General features: G+C 41.6%; 1 protein-coding gene and 1 long non-coding RNA gene across 11 annotated transcripts in view; one reads left to right on the forward strand and one right to left on the reverse strand.

Annotated features, from left to right (window-relative positions):
• The window catches only part of MAGI2 (membrane associated guanylate kinase, WW and PDZ domain containing 2), a 1,337,104-nt gene extending 1,319,635 nt beyond the window's left edge, over nt 1-17,469 (forward strand). For 9 of the 10 annotated variants that reach the window (XM_059934073.1, XM_059934076.1, XM_059934075.1 and 6 more), the window contains one exon: nt 14,635-17,469. In XM_059934073.1, coding sequence (XP_059790056.1) covers nt 14,635-15,272 — 638 coding nt within the window. In that variant the 3' untranslated portion in view covers nt 15,273-17,469. The remainder of the gene's footprint in view (nt 1-14,634) is intronic. The other variant, XR_009505080.1, reaches the window with a different exon arrangement.
• Nucleotides 8,086-20,381, reverse strand: LOC132372064 (uncharacterized). The gene is made up of 3 exons (XR_009505081.1): nt 19,046-20,381; nt 16,708-16,922; nt 8,086-15,493 (listed from the first exon to the last, which is right to left on the reverse strand). It is a non-coding gene; the product is annotated as an uncharacterized LOC132372064 (long non-coding RNA).
• Between the last annotated feature and the right edge of the window lie 6,605 nt (nt 20,382-26,986).

The raw sequence follows: 26,986 nt of genomic DNA on the forward strand, positions 1-26,986 counted from the left end.
GTCTGTTCTCTATGTCTGTGATTCTGTTCGTTTCATAGATAGGTTTGTTTGTGTCATATTTTAGATTCTACATATAAGTGATATCATATGGTATTTGTCTTTCTCTTTATTTTTTTAAAAAAACATTTATTTATTTTTATTTATTTGCCTGCGTCGGGTCTTAGTTGTGGCACGCAGGATCTTTGTTGAGGCATGCGGGATCTTTCATTGCAGAGCGCAGGCTTCTCTGTAGTTGTGGCACATGGGCTCCAGAGTGCACAGGCTCAGTAGTTGTGGCATGCGGGATCTTCATTGCGGAGTGTGGGCTTCTCTCTAGTTGTGGTGCGTGGGCTCCAGAGCGTGCAGGCTCAGTAGTTGTGCCACTCGGGCTCTCTATTTGCGGCATGCAAGCTCTCTAGTTGTGGCACGCGGGCTCTAGAGCAAATGGGCTCAGTAGTTGTGGCACGTGGGCTTATTTTTTTAAAGATTTATTTATTATTTATTTATTTTTGGCTGCATTGGGTCTTAGTTGCGGCACGCAGGATCTTTGTTGTGGCACACGGGCTTCTCTAGTTGTGATGCGCAGGCTTCTCTCTAGTTGTGGCATGAGGGTTTTCTCTTCTCTAGTTGTGGTGTGCAGGCTTCAGGGCATGTGGGCTCTGTAGTTGTGGCACATGGGTTCCAGAGCACATGGGCTCTGTAGTTTGTGGCACACAGGCTTAGTTACCCCGTGGCATGTGGGATCTTAGTTCCCTGACCAGGGATCAAATCCACATCCCCTGCATTGGAAGGCGGATTCTTAACCACTGGACCACTAGGGAAGTCCCTGTCTTTCTCTTTCTGACTTATTTCACTTAGTACGATAATCTCTAGTTGCATCCATGTTGCTGGAAATGGCATTATTTCATTCTTTTTTATGGCTGAGTAGTACTCCATTGTCTGTATGTACCACATCTTCTTTATCCATTCATCTGTCAATGGACATTTTTCCATGTCTTGGCTATTGTGAATAGTGCTGCTATGAACATAGGGGTGCCTCTGTCTTTTTGAATTACAGTTTTGTCTGGATATATGCCCAGGAGTGGGATTGCAAGATCATGTGTTAATTATATTTTCAGTTTTCTGAGGAACCTCCATACTGTTTTCCATAGTGGCTACACCCACTTAAATTCCCATCAACAGTGTAGGAGGGTGCCCTTTTCTCCACATCCTCTCCAGCATTTGTTATTTGTAAAGTTTTTAATGATGTCCATTCTGACCGGTATGAGGTGGTACCTCATTGTAGTTTTGATTTGCATTTCTGTAATAATTAGTGATGATGAGCATCTTTCTGTGTGCCTATTGGCCATCTGTATTTCTTCTTTGGAAAAATGTCTGTTTAGGTCTTCTGCCCATTTTTCAATCGGGTTGTTTGTTTTTTTGTTATCAAGTTGTATGAGCTGTTTGTATATTTTGGAAATTAAGCCCTTGTCGGTCACATCATTTGCAAATATTTTCTCCCATTCCATGGGTTGTCTTTTCGTTTTGTTTATGGCTTCCTTTGCTGTACAAAAGCTTATACGTTTGATTAGGTCCCATTTGTTTATTTTTGCTTTTATTTCTATTGCCTTGGGAGACTAACCTAAGAAAACATTGGTACCATTTATGTCAGAGAATGTTTTGCCTATGTTCTCTTCTAGGAGTTTTATGATGTCATGTCTTATATTTAAGTCTTTAAGCCATTTTGAGTTTATTTTTGTGTATGATGTGAGGGTGTGTTCTAACTTCATCAATTTACATGCGGCCGTCCAACTTTTCCAACACCACTTGCGAAGAGACTTTTTCCCACTGTAGTATGAGTATTTTCAATTCAGTTCAGCTTCAAGGTGTGACAGTGTGAGGGATATTTTTAAAGTACATAGTATTATCCTCACCCTTAAGAAATCTAATTTCATCATTCTCTGATTCTAGCCTATATGCCCAGCATTTCCACAAATCAACACCCTAACTATGGTGACCGTCCTTCTATGTCCAAGGTTCAAACACAAATAGCATTTCAGAGTCTCCATTTGTAATAACGATGGATCTACCTCTGACAGTGCCTTTGATGGGAGTTTCTGTCATACTGCCCTAGAAGAGATGAGCCCCATTTCTCAATCAAAATAGTGGATAGCAAAGGAGTCTACTGACAGTGTTTCAGCTGAGCTTGTAGAACCTCACCCAGTTCAGAAAATCATTCAACAGCCCTGCTCCATTACCTCCCAGCTATGTAGCCTTGAACAAGGTACTTAAACTCTTTGTGCCTTTGTTTCCCCATCTGTAAAATGTGCACGTTTACAGGTGAGTAAATACATTTCAAGGGTTTAGAAGAGTGCCTGGTACCTAGGAAACACCTCAGTCCATGTTAAGTGTTGTCAATATTAGTCATTCCAGTGGTGGTAATAGTATTATTACTTTTCTGAACACACTAATCCAAAAGGCAACCACTAGACTCCAGGCCCCAGCCCTAATTGAGAGGAGGAGAGAAGTGCAGGAACTCTTTTCCAGGGTTTGGGGGACCAATGAGCCGAAGCTGGAAGCCCTAAGGCTCTCAGGTGAGGTGTGGGGCGGGAGACAGGCCCTCTTTCCCTGCAACAATCCCTGGCTTCCTTCCAAGGGGTCTCCCTTACCCTTCAGCATAGGATAAAGTGAACTCTTCCTTGATTTGAGTTACATTTTCCCCTTCTGTACAAATTTTTGCTGCCGATAAGAGTCAGATGGGAAAACCAATAATGCAGATACTTATTTACCACAGTAAATAGTTTAATCCTAGTGGGTTACCTCTCTGGTATTGTCACTAGGGTTATATTCCATAAAATAAACAAGCTGTTGAAGCACAGTAGGTAAGGTTTTTTTAAATCTCGGGCATATGAAGTGAAAGAGAGCATTTTTATTTTTCAGTATTGCCAAGTTCCTATGAGATAATTTAAGAGGTCATATATCTTTTAACTCAGAGATAATGGTGTGTGTGTTTGTGTGTAATGTGTGTACATATATACTAATGACATGTAATTTGTAATTATGTATTAATTGGTCTATTTTCTAGGAGAGATCCAAACTGCCTAGTGCTGATAATAGCAAGGGGAATAAACTTGATCCTAACTTGGGAAAGGGATTTGCCTCTCCCCCAATGGCACATAAGATATATAGGTTCTATATCTATATATCTTATCTGAACATTCACTGGCATGTTGATTCATGATTCCCCCGGGATGAAGCTCCTTTAAGCAGTCATTATGTCATTATGGCTGATAAGATTACAAAGGGAAAGAACATCTGTTAAGTCAGATGGACTTGGATCTGGAACTTCTCTTTACTGCATCCCAGGAGCCACCAATGAAAGCTGAAAACTCTTCCCAATGTACTTCCTGTCACTGGAGTCCTCCGTCTGCTCTCCCCCCCCAAACTTCTTTCTCTCCTCTCCCACTTCAGATAGGCATTATCATTTCACCACCATCCTTCCTCTGAAGGCATTTGGTTTCAAATCTTCCATTTCTATTTGTGAAATAGATTTATTTGTTCATCAAATATACACTGAGCATGTATTGTTGTGTCAACCACTATGCTAGGTATTAAGTCCACTGTAATAAACAAGACCAGTATGGTCACTGCCCTCATGAAACTTAAAATCTACTAGTTGAGACTGATGTTAATCAAATGAGGAAGCAACTGTGTAATTCCAAATTCTAAGCACTATGAGGAAATAAAGACAAGATGCTGTTGAGGAAAGCAGAGTATCTACTGTGGGTTGGGGTTCTCTGGGGTGATATTTAAGGGTGCTAAAAAATGAAAAAGAACCCACCATGTGAACCGCCGTGGGGAGAAACTTCTGGGCAGAGGAGTCAGCAATGAAGTACGTCCCAGAATAGAGAATGAGCTTGTCCTCTGAATAACTGCACCAAGACCAGTGTGGATGGGGAACAGGAGACAGACATAAATCTAGGGAGGTTGGCAGGGGCCAGATCATGCAGGCTTTTGTGGGTCATGTTAATCATTTTGGATTTTACTGTAAGAGCGGTGAGAATCCACCAAAAGTTTTAAGCAAAGGAATGGCATGATCAAATTTATGTCTCAAAGAGATTGTTGTGGATGCTGCATGGAGAACCACCAGAGGCAGGCAAGAGTGGTAAAGAGAAGAGTGGGTTAAATGGTAGGAGACCACGTGAGAAACAAGAGTTTGGCAGGCCCATCCCTTGGGTGTCGTAACTAGGTTAGTTGTCCTGGGCTCCGAACTCAGGGGAGGGTATGTGGCTTACAATATACTGCACTTAACTTCTGCTGTCTGAACAACATGGAAATTCAGATTTGAATTTCCTTTCTTTACCAGTATCCCCAAGGGTTTACAAAATATGTCCACGCTGTGGCCTTTTTTTTTTTTTTTTTAATTAATTAATTATTTATTTATTTTTGGCTGTGTTGGGTCTTCGTTTCTGTGCGAGGGCTTTCTCTAGTTGCGGCAAGTGGGGGCCACTCCTCATCGCAGTGTGCGGGCCTCTCACTATCGCGGCCTCTCTTGTTGCGGGGCACAGGCTCCAGATACGCAGGCTCAGCAGTTGTGGCTCACGGGCTCAGCCGCTCCGTGGCACGTGGGATCTTCCCAGACCAGGGCTCGAACCCGTGTCCCCTGCATTAGCAGGCAGACCCTCAACCACTGCGCCACCAGGGAAGCCCTGTGGCCTTCTTTTAAGTGTGATTATCTCAGGTGGCCCTCATGGGTTGCATTCTTCCAAGACTGCCCTGTATCTTGAACTAGGATGGTGAAAGTGAAGGGGAACATGAGTTGACAGAATCCATGTGTATTTGAAAATGAGACTAATAAGGCTTGCAGGTGGATTGTATTTGTGAGGGGAGAGAGAGAAAGGAATCAAAGATGACTCCAAGTGATGGTTGTGCCATTCACCAAGATGGGAAAAATAAGGAAAGAGTGCAGAATGGACTTGGGAAGAAAAGATTTGCTTTTGGGGCTTGTTAAATTGAAGATGCCAATGAATGGTCTGAGCAGAGATACCAAGTAGGCAGATGGATATATCAGCACAGAGCCCATAGCACAGAGCTCAGCAGAAGCATTTGGGAGTAGTTGTTGTAAAGAAGCACCATAAGTAGATGAGAACACTTGGGAGAGACTGTGAAGAATGCCAACAGTTAGAGGCCAGGTAAAAGAAGAGAAATCTATAACGTAAACTGAGAAGGACCAGCCAGAGGGGTGGGAAAAAGAGCAGGAGAAAGGCGTGTCATAAAAGTCTGGAGTCCAGCTCGTTTCTGGGAGCAGTCAGCTGTGAGAAATGTGGTGAGATGAAGCATCTAGATGATACCACGAGGTGTCCTCTGGATTTGACAGCAGAAAGATCATGGGTGACCTTGAAGAGAACAGTTCCACTCAGGTGAGGATGAGAGGGCAGGCAGAGGAAGCCAACTTGGAATAAAAAGCTTTTTCCTTTCTGATTGCAGCCATTGGGCCTGGGGATGTTTTTTGGACAAAGAGGCTCCAGAAATCTCAGCAGGCACATATGGCCCGTTATGTCTTTCGAGGATGCGTCTCTGTTATTTCTAATTCTAGTTAGAACGTCTCCAACAGGAAGGGTGTGTGAAGCTCGTCCTCCTAGGCAAGGACTCTGAAGTGAACACGATCGCATGCTTTAGCCAGTGGCCAGGCCAGGTTCAAGGAGAAAAAAGGGGGCAGGGGCATGGGCGACGGCCAAAATAAGGTTTCAAGGAATCAGAACTGAACGTGGTTAATTCTTCTGGTTATTGTGTGTCAAAATTCCATGAAAACTAGAGTTTGAAATGTTACAGAAGGCCTCCCCCTGGCCCCCACAGTCCATGTCACCTAGACAGGCAGGTGAAAGGTGAGGAAGGGGCTGCCTGCCGTCTGCCCTTGGTGCTTCACGGAGCTTTGCAGGCTCGTGCCTGGTGCGGACACCATGTGTCTCGTAGTGAACTGGAGAATTCTTGCCCAGAAAACTGAAAACTGTGGAACCACATATATAAATGTCCATCTTGAGATCACTTTAGGATCTAGTTCATTTTAATTTTAGACTAATATTCTTAATCAGTAGTGGCTTGAAACATTTTAACTTTCAGTTTCTCCCACTAAGTATTTAATGATCTACAAACAAACGCTTGCAAAATTTGTTTATAATAAAAGGGATTCTTTTGTATTTTGAATAATTTCACCTTCTGGTTTATCGTTATAAGTAAGACATCCACAAGTAAATGCTAAACACTCTGGTCAGTGCTGGGATCTAGTTCCCGTTGGCCTCCTCAGTGGCCACTGAGCATGTCCATTTCACTGCTTAGATCCTATTTGCAAGGTGACATCTTAGGACAATTTTCTCAATAAAAAGGGTCAAGAAACCCAGCATTTTACTCCTGGCTGACCCATTTTGTAATCTTGGTCAAGTTACTTAACCTCTCTCTGCTTCGAGTCCTCCTTCAGGAAATGGTGTGAATAATATCAACCTCCCTATGTCCCAGGAGTGATTTGAGGCCAGCTACTTGTCTCTGCCATGTGTGACATCATGGTGGGGGAAAAGAGCTTTTAAAATGTGAAATATTATTAGCCTGGTGCAAGTCAGAGGTTATCACTGCAAAAGGCCTCTACAGAGGCCTTTTGAAGACTTCTTTTTAACCCTTTCAGGCAGTATCTTCCTATATGGGTGGAGTTGCCACCTTCTATCATTTATTTCATTTTAAAGCTCTAACCCAGGCAGAAGCAGAACATACTTGAGTTTTCATTGAAAACGTTTGCATTTGAAGATTTCAGAATACTCCTGGAGGTAACCAAGGATACCAGAGATAGAGCAAAACCACACTTGGAATCATAGCATATGGGAATGGCTGATTTACTGCACTTATTCAGAACTTCACCTGCATGTATGCTAGTTCATACGGCCAGACCATTAGTAGACAGCCACTGAGGCACAGAAGAAAAATCTGGCTCAACTATGCGTGAAAAATCATCATAACTCTCCCGTTGCAAGGTGCTTTTCCCTTTGGAAGTGCATGCCTCACCTCTGTGGGTAAACATTCTATCTCTACCTTATAAAGGGAGAAATTGAGGCTCAGAGAGATCAAGTGGTAAATGCCAGAGGCAGGAGTAAGTTCCAGGTCTTCTGATGCTTTTCTAGGATTTTTCACTAAGTGAACATGATAATTGATATCAGTCTATGGAAAGAAGGAAGAGAACATTGTGCACTAAATACTCCATTCAAATTTCACAGCAAAGGAGAAACTATTTTTTAGTATCTGATATTCTATGTGTGGCCAGAATTACTGGAACTATCTGTCCTCTTCCTCTCCTTATCTCTTTATAAATTGGCGTCAAGGGTAACAGATAAGAATCCTCTACTTTTAAACAAAGTAGACCCTTAACATTCATAGACCGAGTTTCTAACACATGTCAAAGAGGCAGGAATTTGAATCACATGCTGGTGTGTAGGACTGAATCTCTTAGCTAGCGAGGGAGCCTCGCTGCCATGTGGCATTCAGATATCAATGTGGCTTCTTTGTTCCTCACTCATGGCCATACAGCAGTTCCATGGAAAACAATTACGCTCTAGAGTAATATTCCAAAGTTGGAGGATTTCCAAAGGCCTTGGGACATATTCCTTATAAATATTAAGGGATCACTATATTGGATTTCTCTGCTTTAATTTTGCTTTAGTGGCCAGAACCTCAGGGGCAATGTTAGTGCTCAGAGCAGTAACTAAACTCATCTCAGATTCCTAACATATCTGTCCTCCTCCTACTTGGCTTCTGACCGGTGGTTGCTTAAAAAAAAAACAAAAAAAAAAACCAAAACAAGTTCTCATTTTTATCGTTCTAACTTGTATGTGTTTTGTTGTAAATTGTCTGAAATCCTTTCTTAGAGAGATCTTAAATCCCAAATAAATGTTGAAACTAGGCTTCCTAGAAAGAGTCATCTCTCTTAGTCCCAGGCCTACTATAATGTCAGAACTACTAAAGAGAATTAAGAACAATGATTTCTTAAAAGACAAGACAATAATGAATGTTCTTATTTAATTTTTTATTAAAGTATTTTTTATTGAAGTATTTTATTTTCATTTTATTTTTTTAATTGAAGTATAGTTGATTTACAATATCATGTTAGTTTCAGGTGTACAGCACAGTGATTCAGTTCTACATACATACATATATTCTTCAGATTCTCTTCCTCCATAGGCCATCACAAAATACTGAGTATAGTTCCCTATGCTACACAGTAGGTCCCTGTTGTTTGTCTATTTTATATATAGTAGAGTGTATATATTAATCTCAACCTCCTAATTTATCCTTCCCCTCACTCCCCTTTTACCTTTGGTAACCGTAAGTTTGTTTTTTATGTCTGTGAATCTCTTTCTGTTTAGAAAATGAGCTCATTTGTATCTTTTTTATTGTTTTTTTTTAAGATTCCACATATAATCGACATTATATGATATTTATCTTTCTCTGTCTGACTTCACTTAGTATGATAATCTCTAGGTCCATCCATTTGCTGCAGATAACATTTCTTTGTTTAATGGCTGAGTAATATTCCATATACACCACATCTTCTTCATCCTTTCATCTGATGATGGACACTTACGTTGTTTCCATGCCTTGGCTATTGTAAATAGTGCTGCAATGACCATTGGGGTGCATGTATCTTTTGGAATTATGGTTTTCTCTAGATATTCGCCTAGGAGTGGGACTGCCGGATGATATGGTAGCTCTATTTTTAGTTTTTTCAATGGAACCTGCATACTCTTCTCCATAGTGGCTGTACCAATTTACATTCCCACCAACAGTGTAGGAGGATTCCCTTCTCTCCACACCCTCTCCAGCATTTATGGCTTGTAGACTTTTTGATGATGGCCATTCTGACCAGTGTGAGGTGATACCTCATTGTAGTTTTCAATTGCATTTCTCTAATAGTTAGCGATGTTGAGCATCTTTTCATGTGCTTATTGGCCATCTGTATGTCTTCTTTGGAGAAATGTCTATTTAGATATTCTGCCCATTTTTTGATTGGGTTGTTTGGTTTTTTAATATTGAACTATACGAGCTCTTTGTATATTTTGGAAATTAATCCCTTGTTGGCTGTATCACTTTCAAATGTTTTCCCCCATTCCATAGCTAGTCTTTTTGTTTTGTTTATAGTTTCCTTTGCTATGCAAAAGCTTTGAAGTTTCATTAGGTCCCATTTGTTTATCTTTGTTTTTATTTCCATTATTCTAGGAGACAGATCCAAAAAGATAGTGTCATGATTTATGTTGAAGAGTGTCCTGCCTATGTTTTCCTCTAGAAGTTTTATAGTATCCAGTCTTACATTTAGGTCTTTAATCCATTTTGATTTTATTTTTGTGTATGGTGTTAGGGAGTGTTCTAATTTCATTCTTTTATTGGGTTGGCTAAGAATTTCGTTTGGATTTTTCTGTAAGACTAATTAGGTAATTAATTAGGTAATAATTCCGTAAGATTATGGAAAAACCCAAACATACATTTTGGCCAACGCAATACATGTAGCTGACCAGTTTTCCCAGCTCCACTTATTGAAGAGACTGTCTTTTCTCCATTGTATATTCTTGCCTCCTTTGTCATAGATTAATTGATGATAGCTGCATGGGTTTATTTCTGGGCTTTCTATCCTGTTCCATTGATCTATGTGTCTGTTTTTGTGCCAGTATCATACTGTTTTGACTACTGTTGCTTTGTAGTATAGTCTGAAGTCAGGGAGCCTGATTCCTCCAGCTTGGTTTTTTTTTTTTCTTCTCAAGATTGCTTTGACTGTTTGGGGTCTTTTGTGTTTCCATACAACTTTAAAAATTTTTTGTTCTAGTTCTGTGAAAAATGCCATTGCTAATTTGATAGGGATTGCACTGAATCTGTAGATTGCCTTGGGTAGTATAGTCATTTGGACAATGTTGATTCTTCCAATCCAAGAACACGGTGTATCTTTCCATCTGTTTGGGTCATCTTCAATTTCTTTCATCAGTGTCTTACAGTTTTCAGAGTACAGGTCTTTTGCCTCCTTAGGTTTATTCCTAGGTATTTTATTCTTTTTGATGAAGTGGTAAGTGGGATTGTTTCCTTAGTTTCTCTTTCTTTCATTGTTAATGCATAGAAATGCAACAGATTTCTGTGTATTAATTTTGTACCTTGCAACTTTACCAAATACATTGATGAGCTCTAGTAGTTTTCTGGTAGCATCTTTAGGATTTTCTAGGTATTACAGTATCATGTCATCTGCAAACAGTGAGAGTTTTACTCTTTTCCAATTTGGATCCCCTTTATTTCTTCTCTGATAGCTGTGGCTAGGACTTGTACAACTATGTTGAATAAAAGTGGTGAGAGTGGACATCCTTGTCTTGTTCCTGATCTTACAGGAAATGCTTTCAGTTTTTCACCATTGAGAATGATGTTTGCTGTGTGTCTGTAAATGGCCTTTATTATGTTGAGGTAGGTTCCCTCTATGCCCAGTTTCTGGAGAGTTTTTTAATCATAAATGGAGGTTGAATTTTATCAAAAGCTTTTTCTGCATCTGTTGAGATGATCATCTGGTTTTTCTTCTTCAATTTGTTAATGTGGTGTATCACACTGATTGATTCATGGGTATTGAAAAATCCTTGTATCCCCTGGGATAAATCCCACTTGATCATGGTGTATGATCCTTTTAATGTGCTGTTGAATTCAGTTTGCGGATTTTGTTGAGGATTTTTACGTCTATGCTCATCAGTGATATTGGCCTATGATTTTCTTTTTTTTGTGGAATCTTTTGTCTGATTTTGGTATTAGGGTGATGGTTGCCTCATAGAATGGGTTTGGGAAGTGTTCCTTGCTCTGCAATTCTCTGAAATAGTTTCAGAAGGATAGGTGTTACCTCTTCTCCGAATGTTGGGTAGAATTCGCCTGTGTAGCCATCTGGTCCTGGACTTTTGTTTGTTGGGAGTTCTTTAATCACAGATTCAATTTCAGTACTTTTAATTGGTCTGTTCATATTTTCTATTTCTTCCTGGTTCAGTCTTGGGAGAGTGTACCTTTCTAAGAATTTGTCCATTTCTTCCAGGTTGTCCATTTTATTGGCATGTAGTTGCTTCTAGTAGTCTCTTAGGATGCCTTTGTATTTCTGCGGTGTCCGTTGTAACTTCTCCATTTTCATTTCTAATTTTATTGATTTGGGTCCTATCCTTTTTCTTGATGAGTCTGGCTAAAGGTTTATCAATTTTGTTTATCTTTTCAAAGAACCAGCTTTTAGTTTTATTGATCTTTGCTATTGTTTCCTTCATTTCTTTTTCATTTATTTCTGATCTGATCTTTATGATTTCTTTCCTTCTACTAACTTTGGGTTTTGTTTGTTCTTCTTTCTCTAGTTGCTTTAGGTGTAAGGTTAGGTTGTTTGGGATTTTTCATGTTTCTTGAGGTAAGATTGTATTGCTGCAAACTTCCCTCCTAGAACTGCTTTTGCTGTCTCCCATAGGTTTTGGATCATTTTCATTTGTCTAGGTATTTTTTGATTGCCTCTTTGATTTCTTCAGTGATCCATTGGTTATTTAGTAGCAGATTGTTTATCCTCCATGTATTTGTGTTTTTTGCATTTTTTTTCTTCAAGTTAATTTCTAAACTCATAGTGTTGTGGTTGGAAAAGATGCTTCATTTGATTTCAATTTTCTTAAACTTATCAAGACTTTCTTTGTGGCCCAACATGTGATCTACTCTGGAGAATGTTGCATGTGCACTTGAGAAGAATGTATGTTCTGCTCCTTTAGCATGGAATGTTCTTTAAGTATCAATTTAGTTCATCTGGTCTAATATGTCATTTAAGGCCTGCGTTTCCTTATTGATTTTCTGTCTGGATGATCTATTGATTTAAGTGGGGTGTTAAAATCCCCCACTATGATTGTGTTACTGTCAATTTCTCCTTCTATGTCTGTTAACATTTGTTGTATATATTGAGGTGCTCCTATATTGGGTGCATGAATATTTACAATTGTTATATCTTCTTCTTGGATCGATCCCTTGATCATTATGTAGTTTCCTTCCTTGGCTCTTGTAACAGTCTTTATTTTAAAGTCTAGTTTGTCTGATATGAGTATTGCTATTCCAGCTTTCTTTTGATTTCCATTTGCATGAAATACCTTTTTCCATCCCCTTTCAGTCTGTATGTGTCCCTAGGTCTGAAGTGGGTCTCTTGTAGACAGCATATATACATGTCTTGTTTTTGTATCCATTCAGCCAGTCTATGTCTTTTGGTGGGAGCATTTAATCTATTTACATTTAAGGTAATTACCAATATGTATGTTCTAATTGCCATTTTCTTAATTGTTTGGATTTGTTTTTGTAGGTCTTTTTTCTTCCTTTTTTGTTCTTTTGTGATTTGATGACTATCTTTAGTGTTGTCTTTGGATTCCTTTTGTGTGTGTGTGTGTATATCTATTATAGACTTTCGTTTGTGGTTACCGTAAGGTTTTGATATAGCAGTCTGTATGTATACATGGTTGTTTAAGTTGCTGATCTCTTAATTTCAAGTGCATTTCAAGTATGCTGCATTCGTGCTCTCCTCGTCTCACAATTACTGATTTTGATATCATATTTGTGTGTGGATGATTTCCTGCCTTTATCAGTGAGCTTTCCCATTTCATACTTTTTTTGTTTCTAGTTGTGGCCTTGTCTTTTCCACTTAGAGAAGTTCCTTTAGCATTTGTTGTAGAGCTGGTTTGGTGGTGCTGAATTCTCTTAGCTTTTGCTTGTCTGTAAAGCTTTTAATTTCTCCATTGAATCTGAATGAGGTCCTTGCTGGGTAATCTTGGTTGTAGATTTTTCCCTTTCATCACTTTAAATATGCCCTGCCACTCCCTTCTGGCCTGCAGAGTTTCTGCTGAAAAATCAGCTGCTAATCTTATGGGGGTTCCCTTGTATGTAATTTTTGGCTTTTCCCTTGTTGCTTTTAATATTTCCTCTTTGCTCTGTGTCTCAGCGTGTTCCTCCTTGGGTTAGTCCTGTATGGGACTCTCTGCGCTTCCTGGACTTGGGTGACTGTTGTCTGTCTGCTGGGTGGGGCCGTGTTCCCACCCTGTTGGTTGTTTGGCCTGAGGCGTCCCAGTGCTGGAGCCTACAGAGTGTTTGGGGGACCAGGTCTTGGTGCCAAGGGCCCAAAATCTCTGCCTCCAGCCAGAGTTCACATAGGTCCCTGCTATGTCCATCACCAGCTTTTATGACCCCAGAAAGAGCCACAGCTGCCCCCACCTTTGCAGGCGGCTCTCCAAGACCAGCAGGTAGGTCTGGCCCAAGCTCCTATGGAGTTACTCCTTTTGCCCTGGGTCCTGTTGCATACAGTACCTTGTGTGCACACTCCAAGAGTGGAGTCTCTGTTTCCCCCAGGACTGTGGGGCTCCTGCACTCAAGCCCTGCTAGTCTTCAAAGGCAAATACTCTGGGGGCTCCACCTCCCCATGTCAGACCTCTAGGCTGGGGAGCCTGGCATGGGGCTCAGAGGCTCTCTTGCTGGTGGGAGAACTTTTGTGATATGATCATTCTCCAGTTTGTGGGTCACCCACCTGGGTCATATGGGATTTGATTATATCACGAGTGCACCCCTCCTACCATCTCTTGGTTTCTTCTTATGTCTTTGGATGCAGAATATCGTTTTTTTGGTAGATTCCAGTCTTTTTTATCAATGGTTGTTTAGCAGTTAGTTAGTTGTGATTTTGGCATGCTTGTGAGAGGAGGTGAGCTCAAGGTCCTTTTACTCTGCCATCTTGTCTCCAACCAACCTCAGGTTCTTGCAGAATAAAATAACCTGTGTTTTAACCATAAAGTTTGAACATCTAATAGGCAGCTTCATATTACCTGTTTGAATCTTGGAACACAAATTTGACAATATAACCTCAAAGGAAAGTTGGAGAGATATATATATATGGGAAAGAGCTCCTAAAGGGTGTCCATCCAGGAAGTCAAAGTTTCTGCAAAACTTTCTAACACCTGCAGGCAAAACCTCACAAAAGCGTTCCTCCTTCTGCACCAGCCTGTTCCGGCCGCCCACCTCTGTCCCTGAACGGAATAATGAACCTTTTTATAGATGAATTTATCCAAATTCTGTATCTGGTGGTAGCTAAGAATTATGTCTTGAGTGACACCTAATGTTTGAGAAAGTTAGTTACTCCCCCAACCATTTTCCGAATTACCTGGGTGCCTGTTAAAAATGCAGAGAAATTCTTTGGCCCTATCCTACTGGAATCTCTGGGTCTGACCACTGAGGAATCTGTATTTTTCACAGCTGCCCCAGGTGATTCACATGTATCCTTGAGTTTGAGAACCACTGATTCAGGTGCTCCCAAGTCAGATATCCACACAGGGCTGGCAGACCTGATGACACTGCAGCAAGTTAGAAGGGGCAAAGGGATGGGTTAGGCCTGAGCTTTGTAACCACTTTCCTGAACACCCAAAGAGGGAAGGGGTGGCGTAAAGAGGATGGGGAACATAGAATCCCGAGGGATAAGGTCAGCTGCCCTCCTGGCAGTGAGGGTGGGGGGTGGCAGTGGCCTGGGACCTCGCGAGGAGTGGCCCCTGGCCGCCTGCTCTCATTCCCAATGGGGAGGGAGGTGGTGGGAGTGTGAAAAGCATGTGCTGCACGGCTCTAATGCCTGTGCTTCCTGCCCCACAGACGATTCCAGCTCCTGGAGTTCTCCCGCTGCCGCCTCCCCAGGTCTGCCGGAAGTAGGCGTCTCCCTCGAGGACATCCTCTCTCCATTCTCTCCATCACATCCAGCCCCACCATCCGACCCGAACAACCAGATAAGCCCAGACCCAACTTGGGATATCAAAAGGGAACACGACGTTAGGAAACCAAAGGAGCTTTCAGCCGGCAGCCAGAAGAAGCAGCGCCTCGGGGAGCAGAGCGAGCTTTCGGCAAGCCCGCAGAGGGCCGTGCAGCCGAGGCTCGCGGAGGTGCCTGGTGGCCAGGGGCAGCCTGAGGCCAGCAGGCCCTCCTCAGAGGCCAGGGCACCCGGGCCCACAGCAGTGGACGCAGCGCGGGCCAGCAGCAAGGAGGGGCTGCATGCCACAGTGGGCCCCGAGCTTGGCCGGCGCGAAGGCCCTGGAGTGGCACCTGCGTTTGTGGGCCCAGGCCGCGGCAGGGGTGTGCGGGAGGCTGAGGGCAGGGCAGGCACACGTGCGGGGCCCAGGCCCCCGGGGGGAACCCCTGCGCGCAAGGCTGCTGTCGCGCCAGGGCCCTGGAAGGTGCCAGGCTCCGACAAGCTGCCGGGCATCCTCAAACCCGGTGCCTCGGCTGCAGGCAGATGAGCCCACTGCCCCGCCTCAATACCTGCAGGTCGTTCTTCTTAGGTTCCGTCTCACGGTGTTTTAATTTATTTTCACTGTCACATGCATAAATCCACGAGGCACCAAGGCTTGGGAGCACCGACGTGACGTCCCACGTGTCCAACAAGCATGGTCCATACGGCATCCACGGCAGACCTAAACTGATCCTAAAGCTCCCCGTTCCACTGCGGGGGCTTTGGCAGCTATGGAAGAACCAAAATAACGTGAAGAACATCACAGAGAGTGCAGTGTAGCTTTAGTAAAACAAGAAAGAAAGAAAATTCCCCCCTGCACGAAGGATTTGGATGTCATCCAAACTTTATATCGAGAAACATATCAAGAAACTGGACAAGTTAAGAGCAATCACAAACTGGAATATCGCCTTAAAAATCAAACTGCACGGAGCAAGCTGAAACTGAGACAAGATTATATCTTTTAATTGATCTGAAGAGTTGTAAATAAATTGTTCTGGACATATCTAGACAGGGGTTAAAAGGTTTCTTTGAAACATTCAGAACTGTTCGCCCATGACATGTTTCCATGGCTCACTTGTGGCACCATCACCAGTTTTAGCAGCAATGTCCCCTGCATACTGCAGGATGAATTAGAAATCTAGTGAATTCATTGGTGTGATGCCATTTTTACTGCTATTTCTGTAATCACGTTTCTGTGCATTTTCAGTGGTAGAAAATAAAAGGTTTTAAAAATTGTATCCTAGGGAACAGTCTGCCATAAGTCAAAACTTTGCAGTTTAGCTCATAGATCTATCTTAATTGGTTTTCATCTAAAATATGAATTTTGTAACTAAAGGCCCACAATTTGTTAAATTGAGATTGGCAACGCTGCAGTTCCTTTATGAGAGAAGGCCTTCCTGTTGTCTCAGAGTTAGCAGCTTCTTTGACAGCAATGTTACATTTCACTCACTTTGCTGTCTTTTTAAAAATCCTCTTTCCATTACTTCATTTTCACTTTGATAGAGCAGAGGCAAAGTATTTCTCCTATATTTCTCAGATTACAATGAATCTCTCCCTAATATTAAAAAATCATTAGTATGACCCATTTATTTTCATTAAAGAACATGGATCTCTTTAGCATTTCTTTCTATTTATCTTATTATTTCTCCTTTTATTTCCATTTGGTTTGCTTTTTTGTCTAGATCTTTCTGTTTATCTTCCTTGTCCATGGTTGATGATACCCTAGTAAAATTCTAAGGATTGCCTTTCTTCTCTGCTGTTTTGATCTTTCTTTGTAAAATTTTACCTTCAGTTAATTATCCATTCATTCTTATTTGTAGCTGCACATATTAAAAGGCAAATATTTCAGAGGGCAGTTTCTCTTTAATATGACCTGAATGAATGAGGCGTCATCCTTCCCATATTCTGCCCTTTACAGGAGTTCAAATGCAAATAAGCCTTACCTCCCTGCCCCTGAAGTCAAATAAGTAAAACAGGGAGATCAGGTCCCGTCACACGCGGTCACATGTAACAGCTTCTGTGGGTTGACGCTTTCCCTCTCTTTGTAATTGTAGTACTCTGAGCACCAGCTGTTTAATTTCCATCAAGCATAGGTGTAGTTTAGTTGTTTGACAAGAGGAGAATATGGTTGAAAGCCTCAAGTGAAGAGTCTTGCAGCCTGTAAAAGCAATTTCCAAAAATGAAACCTAGTCATCATAAACTAAAGCACAAACACATGTAGCAGTTTACAGTACTTTTGGTTTAATCTCAATTACTCTCTTTCTCCCCTGGACTACAAATCCAGTATAGTTTGCCATTAATTTATTGAATCTGGTTTTGGACAATGCTTCTGTAGTGTAGCTGCACGTCCCGGTACTGTATCCTCTGACCTTTATTTTCCATGTGTTACAAAAGGATAAAAAAAATTGAGATTACGCTTGCATAAACTCTAATTTGCACAGTTCACAGCTACTACTTGTGCAGTAATTGCTTTATGCAGCTGTAATCCATAACCTGTGAAGACAGCACATCATCTAAACCCCATTCCAAATAATATTTCTGTGTAGTGTTAGCTGTGAATTTACCCTGTACAGCTGTATCTCTATAAATATAATTACATGTATTAATAGTCACAGAAAGACTGTAAGTGAGCAACTATTTTTATGAAACGCACCACTATGGATAAATTAACTTTTACAGAAATCTTGTTTACTGTATGATATTCTAAAACACTGTCAAATAAAATATATATCCAAAACTATTTTCTTTTTCCAACTATATAGGCTGTGTGTTGTCGACTGAAAAAAAAAAAAAGCACAATGTGAGAGTTGTGAGTTAAGTTTTATTTGGGGCAAAATGAGGACTGTAGCCCAGGAGACAGCATTTCAGAGAGCTCTGAGAAACTGCTCCAAAGAGGTAGGAGGAGAGGTCAGTATTAGATAAGATTTTAGCAAAGGGGGGGTATGTGCAGTCAGGCACACATTTTCACAGAGGCTTGCTGCTAGTCACGAGGAGCATGTCACCATTAATGATTTTAGTGCTTTTCTAGATATGAGGCGATGCAAGATTTGGACTCATAAAATATTTTCCTGAAAATATCTATTTCTGAAGACCTGTTCTGCCAGAGCACAGAGTGCTCATTCCTGATCTCCACCCTGGCCTCCATTCAGGGGGTGTTGAAGGTCAGTAACTACAGTGGCTAGTGACCTAATCCTTGTAGAGGCAGATGGCAAGTGCCAGGTTTTAGTTGGCAGGGCCCCCTCATGGTCATAAATTCAACCATGGTTTGGGAGGCATTTCATGACCATTTCGTCCCATGGTGCTAGGAATGCTCATTCCTAAGTCAGGCGAGGATTTCATTGATAGGCCACTCGGTGTGCTATTACTGGACTAGGCCTTATTAACAGTAGTCAAAAGTCTCTGGACCACCTGTCTTACTAGTCTGTTATAGTCCAGGAAAAGAAAATTCCCTCTTGTTGCTTCTTCCCATATCTAGAGTTACACTATTAAAATCATTGATCTCATATAGAACTATATATGTGGTCAACTGCTTCAAGTCACCTAGTCATCATTTTATCCGAGGTTCAGTCACATTTGATAATGCAGGAAATAACAATTTTGTAAAACAGGCAATATATAAATAACATAGCTAGCAGTATTAGTAAGGTCATAAGTAAGAATTTAAGTCAAGAACTTCCATTAGTCATATCCCCAGGTTGTCTGACTTAGTTTGTTCTGTACCAATCCTTGCCTTTAAGGGAAATCATATACTGGCATTGTCCATAAGGCGCCCAGCCCAATTTCCTAGTGTTACTAGGCTGGTTATCCTTAGTATGGTTTAATTGTACCCAACATAGGGAGCCTTTAAACTTAAATGACCATAGCCTAGTGTTAACCACATAAATCCATCCCATAATTTTGGGAGATTATATGCTTTGGCTGAAATTTTGCCTGTTGCTCTGACTGAACTTAAGTAACTTTAAAAGAAAATTCATACTTATGGCCAGGGTCAGAGCAGGTATTATTAATTGCCCAGGTGAGGGGATCCATCTAGTGATATCAATAGTGTCCTAAACAGAACTATAATTTCCTTCTTTTAGAATAAATTTCCTAAGAGCCAACCAATCAGAGCCTTGGACAGGAGAAATCCACCAAGGTAACCCAGAAGTATGAGACACAGGTCACAAACCCAACAATTGGATTGAATTTTAAAACAAGCATAGGATCATGCCCATGATAGAAAAACATTTGATTCTTATACAAAGGTCCAAGAAGTCAAGAAAACACAATAAATGATCTTACGGGTCAGGTGCAGCATCTTAGGTCAGCTGTCTACTTCCAATGTTGTCTTCTTCTCATCCTGGTATGAGTGTAGTTTCTCCTCTCTTTGAGCGTTGTTTCAAGGTGATTTTGACATCAGCAGCCCTCTCTATAGACCAGTCCAGTGCAGGGGCCCTTTCTATGTGAAAATATTAATCCAAGAGTCAATTCCCTTCAGTTTTGCTGTGCATGAGCTAGTGCAGAGTACCTGATAAGGGTCTTTCCATCTAGGCTGGAGATGGTCCTTTAAAAGATGTCTTTTTCCAGTACACATAATGACCTGGTTACAGGTCTTGGGACATCTGATCTTCATCCAAAGATAGATAAGCTTCAGAAACAGACTTAAGAGTGTCCTATTAATGACTCAGTTAAATTTAATATAACAGCAAGGAACTGAGAAGTCAGTCTTAGGCAGTAAATGCAGACCTCAACAAAACTAGAATTTAATATTCACTGAAACATAACTTTTTCTAAAATTACCCTTATTTCTACCAAATATAGCCAAATTAAGACCAATTTGTAAAGTAAGTCTAGTCTCAATAAACTTGGCCTGATGATTTATATAAATGTAATTGATCATATAGGCTTTTCTTTTTTTAAAAAAATGGCTTTGCTAGAACTTTTATAAGGAGTCTCAGATTGAACTTTTAAAAGGCCTCTCAGGGCTACGAAAGTCACGCCAACAGCTTGTCACAGACGTTGTCTTACAGATTTAGGTGAATTCCTCCTTTTTCACGGTCCCCCAAATACCTTGAGATTCCTGCACCTGTTAGGAGGTGTCCTTCCTAATTTATCTGATAAAGCTCCTGGGAACCTACGCATTTCCAGTCTCTGGAGGGATCAGATAGAGAGGCAAGATAAATGTTTCAATTCTGCTTACAAAGGTATAATTTACCAAATTGCTATAAGTCATAATTAGCTTGAGGAGAAGGGTTTCCTTATATCTGGAAAACACAGACTAAAACCAATTATTTCTCAGACAGAAACCATAAAAATTATAGCCATAGTCACCAGTTCACTCAGTCCTACACTGTTAACAGTTTTATGAAGCCATCAGGTTTCCCATTAGAATTCTTTAATTTCTTACCCAGTTCAGTGTTATGGTCTGAAAGTCAGAAACCTGTATTTGTCAAAAAGTCCTTTCTGGAAATCTTCTTGAAGAGGAAGCATTTTTGTAAAAGCATCAGAGTGAAACCATAACTGTCTATAATGACAAAAGATTTAAGGCACCTTTAAAATCTGATTACAATGCAATTGACAAAGAAACTTGGTTACTGCTGTGACATACAACACTTTAATAACTAGAATTATGACTGATAATTTTACCAGGAGATACCAGATTTTCAAGAATTCCATATAGTTTCTAGAACACCTATATTAATAACATTTTCCCATTAATATAACCTAAGAAGACTTATTACTCATTTGACAATACTTCCCATGTAATTTAACATACCAAATGAACCTAATTAGTTTGATATCTCTCTTTGGGGTGTTTCAGGGACCCTTTGAAGCATCCCAAAGTTAGCTAGAGGTTAAAGGAACTTCATTAGGGTTTGATTTGGGAAGTTTTGTTAAAAAAAAAAAAAAAAAATCAAAAAGCTTTAAAACACTTGGTCAGATAGGATCATAGGTCACTGTGGAACAATAGTCACTTAACCAAAGTGGCAGTAAAAGATTTCAAAGGCAAATACAGATCAGATCACTTAAAAGGTAAAGAAACTTAAAATCTGTTATCAAAGGCAGCTCAACATTTTAAGAAAACTTTTCTCCTAACAGAGATAAAAACCAAATTCAAGTTTTGCACCAGCTTACTTTTAAAATTCATTTACTCCACTAACTTTATTCTAAACTTAGCCAATCCTGACCATGCACAAAACTCTTTTGTCGGCAGTGCTAATTTGAAGGAAATAATTACTGGAAGTTGACTTGAGTTTTAAAAACTGCAGTTCTGACAGATTTTTCAAAGGATAAGTTTAATGCCCCAAACAGGACTTCTTTGAAACTTGACTTTAAATACAGTGAAAACTTGCCAGGGCAAAATCTGTTCACTTCTTTCACCCAAGTAAACTGAGAGTTTTCTTGTAGACAATCTACTTGGTATTTGTCTGTCAGCTGACTACATCATTTATGAATTGGCAGTATGTTTCTGTTGCTTGCTACACTGATTGATACTGAGCCTTTTTTTCAAAAAGGATTTAAGGTATCAACTACCAGTAAATTCCATCACATTTTTTCCTTTTAATTCTGAAATTTTTTCATGCAAAATCCCAAGTTTATGCAGAAGCCAACATTTAGTGAAAAGCAGTGTAAAGGTCCAAAATGAATGGCCAAGAAAACCGTTTGCAACATATTACAATACGTACACTAGGGAGAGGAGAGAGTTCTATGAAGTAATAGTAATAGGATGATGACAACCCCGCCATCAAGGAGATTACAACCCAAAGAAACAGTTCTCAACCCTAGTCCTGCCAAGACTTCCCACTGATGTCAACAGGGGACCTAAACTTCCCAAGCTATTTTTTACTCCAATATAATTTTTTAAAAATTAAATCTCCTATGTATCACTCTTAGAAAAGGGAAGAAGCTGATACAAAGTGTGAAATCAAGCACAAAAGTTGAGATATTTACAATAAATATATATCGTTCTTTATGAACTAATCTGAGAATGGCCAAGTGCAAGCTGAAAAGGCAAAAGACACATAAAACAATGTAGTTAACAAAATGAGGTGTAAATATTAATTTTGCACATCTGATTACTATTCTAAAAGAAAATAAAAGTCATTAGGGCATCAAAAAGACCACAAGTCAGAGACCAAAGAGATGAGGGCAGGGGCAGAGCAGCACTAGGGCCAGGCAAGTGAGGAGCCTGGCCTGGAAGGACAAGGGTCTCACCATGAATCGCATGTTTCCAAGGTCAGGCAGGAAAATAAAAAGTGAAGAGAGCCAGGTGGGGACTGGGCAGGGCAACAAGCACACCCCTCCTCTAAAGCTGTCATTGTGTCAAGTCCAAGTCCACTATGGAACTTTCAGTTTCCCAAGTGAGGGGGGGGGGGGGAAACCAGAAAAAAAGAAATCAGCTTTTTATATGAAATTTTATGGGGTTTTTAAAAGTCTGACCAGTTTAACTCACATTTTTAAGAAACACTGAACAGGAAGACAAGACACTACCACAGCAAGCCATCTGCAGACAGAGCCTGGCCCACAGCCCACCAATTTGCAGCCTCTGTCTTGGAACAACAGCCAGGCTTTCAGCAGAGAATCCCTCACTTTCATCAGGATCTGATTCACCTTCCAAGCAGTGGATCATACACACCCCCAGAAACTGTGAAGCGTGTGACTCCTGAGGTCTGGACGTGCCTAGAAGAGCTTCGAATGTGTACTCCAAGCATCAGGCACTCGACCAGAAACCTGATTGATGTTCCTGCAGTACAGGTGGGTTTGCTGTGAAGCTGAAGAAACTGAAGCTTGCATAAGCCCTAAAGCTTACTTGAAATTTTACATTTTCTTTCATATTGAGTCTCCCCCCAAGCTTGGGGCTCCCCAAAGATGAATCTGCCCCTGCTATTTTTTTAGGCCACACTCACAGCGAAATCGAGTGACCTAATTGCTGAAGAATTTGGATTTAATAGAGATTTCTTTTTCAGCTAACCATAGTGCCAGACATGATGCCTATAAAATTACCAGAGTGCTTTCCAAGTCTTAAAATAGTAAGAACACTATGTCTAATGACAGTGTGTGATTCTGCATCATGTCTAGTTTATTTAGGGCACCAATTAAATGTGTAGAGATGAGTATGATTATTGGTGGTAATAGCAGCTGTAGTCTGTAAACATTTGGGTATAAACAATGGAGCAACAACCTAGAATTACACTCACCTCTTCCTGGGCATTTGGCGGCGTATCACCCAGGCAGCCCAGTGATCACGCACTCCAGAAAAGTTGAAGTCTGTCCCACCACCCTGGGGAGGTAACTGGCAACCACAAATGAGAGACGTATCTATTTTAAAAGGTTCTGAGAGTTTTATGTGATCTTTTCTTCCGATGAAACTGCCTCTTGGAGAGTGATTTCACCTGGAAGAACCTGGTAATCTCGTGAAGCAACAAAGTGACCTCTCGTCATTGAGTGGAAGGTAAATTTTCTAAAACCCTAACAAGGTGTATCCGTGTGAAAGGAAATGCAACCTCCGCTATGATTTCTTCCTAGGTCAACTGCCTTCACACTGAGGAACACACATTCCTGGGGTACAGAGTCTTTCTAGGAGACACACAGGCACGGATGGCTTAAATGGAATCTATTTCCAGAACTTCAACTTCCATTTTTATGCATTTCAAACCCGTGGACTGCCAATTGCCCATTCCCAGTTGCCCTACACAAGGGCCCTTCGCATTATGGAAGAAAGGTGGACCTATCACCTAACCTAAATTTTACTCTGGTTCATCAACCTGAAGTGTAAAACCTCTCAGGCATTAAACAAAGTGACAATTGGAGAATGCAGCCCTCCTGAGGGACAGTCAGGAGAGCAAACCAGAGAGCATCAGTAAGAATTGATGTAGGCAATGCCTTCCTTCAATCCAGGAGCCCTGGTAGGGTTCCTATCTATCTAAGAATTAGCACCCACGTTTACCTGAATTTTAAAATAAAGTCAGACTTTTTCTGATTGAATGTGTGGTTTGGCTGTTTGTCTGGCTTGACCACAAGGACTGGCAGTTATTTTCCATTAAGTTGAATGAGTTAAATCTACAACTATAAGGTTTAAATAAAATATACTTAAAGCATACATAAAAGAGAAAATACATCCTTTGCAATATTTAAATTTGTGATAAAAATGCGGATGTCAACTTAAAAATGAAATCAGACCTAGAGTTTTATAAAATTATTTTAGGGGCTACGTGAACCAAAACAAGCACTCACTTAGGCAAACCTACTTAACTCAGTTTAATAGAAGTTTTTAAATACTGCTGAGTACCTACTATATATAAAACATTACAGGTGAACAGAACACAGCCCCTATTCTCAAGTTAGGAGATCAAGACGGAAAGCAGCAAGCATGACGTGGTGATGCTGGACTCTGTAGGATGCAGAAGTGGTTGGAGGCAGTTAGAAGTCATCCTGGGTAAGGGGCATTTCAGTTGGGTTTTGAAGGATGGGTAGAATTTCAAAAGGTAGAGGAGGTGTAAGGGACAGAACAGCATGAGGGAAGTCAGAGTTAAGAAACTTGGAAGTAGGTTAGAGAAACAGTGAATTGTTTATTTTGACTGACTCTGTGAGAGACAGAGAGAGAGAGAGTAGGATAAACACAGGCAGGGTCAAGCAGATCACTAATGCTGTTAGGGAGCAGTTGAGAGTCATTAGAGGTTTCTGAGCATAGAGAAGATGAACTCAGCCCTGGGCTCTGGGAGGAAGCCCTGGCAGTCCTGTCCAGGTACAGTGGAGGTGGGAGACACTCTGGCAGGTACTGACATCCTCCAGGCGAGAGATAAGGAGACATGAGCACCTGTCATGGCGCCAAGAACTAGTCAGGGACTCTGACTTGAGCACAGGGTTAATATTAGACACATACACATTTTTAAATTGTTGTTCTTATTAACTGAGGGATATATAAACATCTGCAGCGGTGCTCTGCAATTCTCACTCAACGGATATTTATCAGGTGTCAGCCATGTGCCAGGCAGTGTGCAGAGGGCTGAGACTATGATCTTAAACTAGACAGGCACTACCCACCCCACAGAGACCGTACACCTTCCGCAGTTTGCCAAGGATGGTCCTGGCTTTAAAACTGTGAGTGGACATCCCAACAAACCCCTCAGTCCCGGGCAAACCGGGATGGCTCAGCCACCCTAGAGGAAGGGGCACATGGGCCAAGCTGGCAAATCTGAGGCCCGACAGCAGCCGGTCGGTCACCTGAGGGCAGAGGATTTTGAGAACTTGCCTGCAGGAGGCTGGAGAGCTGCGGGGTCAAGATCTCACAGGGCCTAACCGGCCTTGGCCAGGACCATGCAACAGTCAGCAGGAGGCCACTGGTGGGTATTCATTGGGCAGGACGACCTGATGTGATGTGGGTTCCCATACAGAACACAGGGCTAGAGGGGAGACCACCTTTATGCTCCCTACTCCCTGCCTCTCTCCCTTTTCCTCCATCCTCTGATGGAGGCTGCGGCCCTCACAGGCTGCCGACACTGAGCTCAGCCTCTCCCAGCTCCTGTCTCAGGCAGCCACCAGCCTTCCCGGGAGGACTCAGGAGGCCCTGCTGGTGTGTTTCAACTCTTCGAAGAGCTTTCCTGGGCAGGTATCTAATCAGTAAACCGGCTCACAACTCTTATAGATTCTCTGCTCTTTTCTCCATCATCAAGATGTGGATTGAAGAGTCATCTTGTGTTTCTACAATTAACCCTCACGGTGCCTGACATATAATAGGCACTCAGTGAAATACTTGCTGAAGGCTGGATAATTTTTTTAAAAACCGGCCTTATGTCTAAATCCAATACAGTTTCCCTTGAATAAAAATGGCTTTCAACCTGGTAAGTGGCCCTGACTAGTCAGAGTAGACAGTTTGCAATTTTTATCAAGTTTGCTGCTAGTTTTACAAAATTCTGAAAGAAGGGCTTGATGTTTTTATTTGAACACCACTTGGAATGAAGGCTACCTTCTGCAACTCACCCAGGTGCTTTATCCAAAATAAACCCAGTAAATATTTCCCCTTGACTTTCTCCTGTTCTTGCTCAGGCCCAGCTCTGTCCCAAAGCCAGTAGGCCTTGAGAAGACCCAGCTCTGGCTCTTATTTCATGAAGGTAAGGTCAGGACCAGAGCAACAGCGACAGGGCAAGCCTTCTTGTTCCAGCCGTCCTTGCTCAGAACCCAGGGAGAGACTTTCCACTAGCATCCTTAGCTGAGTTCTAGCACACTGGGTCCAGCTGGTCAGGGTCCCTCAGATGAACTTGGCCTCCCCACTGTAAATGTTTGCTGGAAGCAGGCAAAAGGCCCCTGTGGGTTTTGGCCTTGGACTGGTCCAGACTCCCTCTGCCTCTCTGCTCCAACCGCAACTCTTCCCAACACCACACACACACAAAGACACCTGTATCCCATCTCACTCCCTGCCCAGTCTCCTGTCACTCGTGTCAAGCAGCCTTTGAGCGACCGCACTTTAGGCTGGACTCCTCCAGCCAACCTCAGCCCTGCAGCCTGTACCAGGGCCCTGATACTCACCCGCTGGCCCCTTGATTAAGGGACTCTACCTGAACTCCCTACATTGACCTCTCAGGATCAAAGACCCTCATGGTCTGCTCTCCACTAACCTTCCTGCCAGATGAAGCAGATCATTCACAACCCATCCCCAAACATATTTTCACTCTCTGTTTTTAATCAAAGTCAACAAATACAAAACCCAGATTTTTTTTTTTTCTTAACCATTGCCATTATCAAGGAGCTAATGGTGTAAGGCCTTGGTAGGTCTTAAAATATAGTTAGGTATAGATATCTTAAAAAACGAAGGAGTTATCTGGAACAGGCACCCAGATTAAAGGGGTGGGGCAGCCAGCAATGATTTTGTCCTAAATTATTCTGCCAAGACACTTTCAAACAGAAGCAGTGAATCGTCTGAACCACTCCCAGAAGACTGGCTGCTGTAACAAATAAATCCACGCCCACTCCCAAAGGCTTATTTCTCACTCAGGTAACGGACCAGGAGTTGCTGGTTGAAGAAGGAGACTTTCCTTATTTAGAGATTCAGAGACATGGTGCTTTCATTCTATGGCTCCACCATCCCCTAGAGCCTTGCTTGCTTCTGAAAGAGGGTCTGAGCACCGACAGCACCGCTATCCGCGGGAAGCTTGTTAGAAATGCAAGATCTCAGACCCTGCCCTGGACCTACTGTACCAGCCCTGTGTTTTAAGAAGATCTCCAGATACGGGTGACACCAACACA

The sequence above is a fragment of the Balaenoptera ricei genome, chromosome 9 (genome assembly GCF_028023285.1).
Source record: "Balaenoptera ricei isolate mBalRic1 chromosome 9, mBalRic1.hap2, whole genome shotgun sequence".
In the NCBI taxonomy this organism is placed as follows: Eukaryota; Metazoa; Chordata; class Mammalia; order Artiodactyla; family Balaenopteridae; genus Balaenoptera; species Balaenoptera ricei.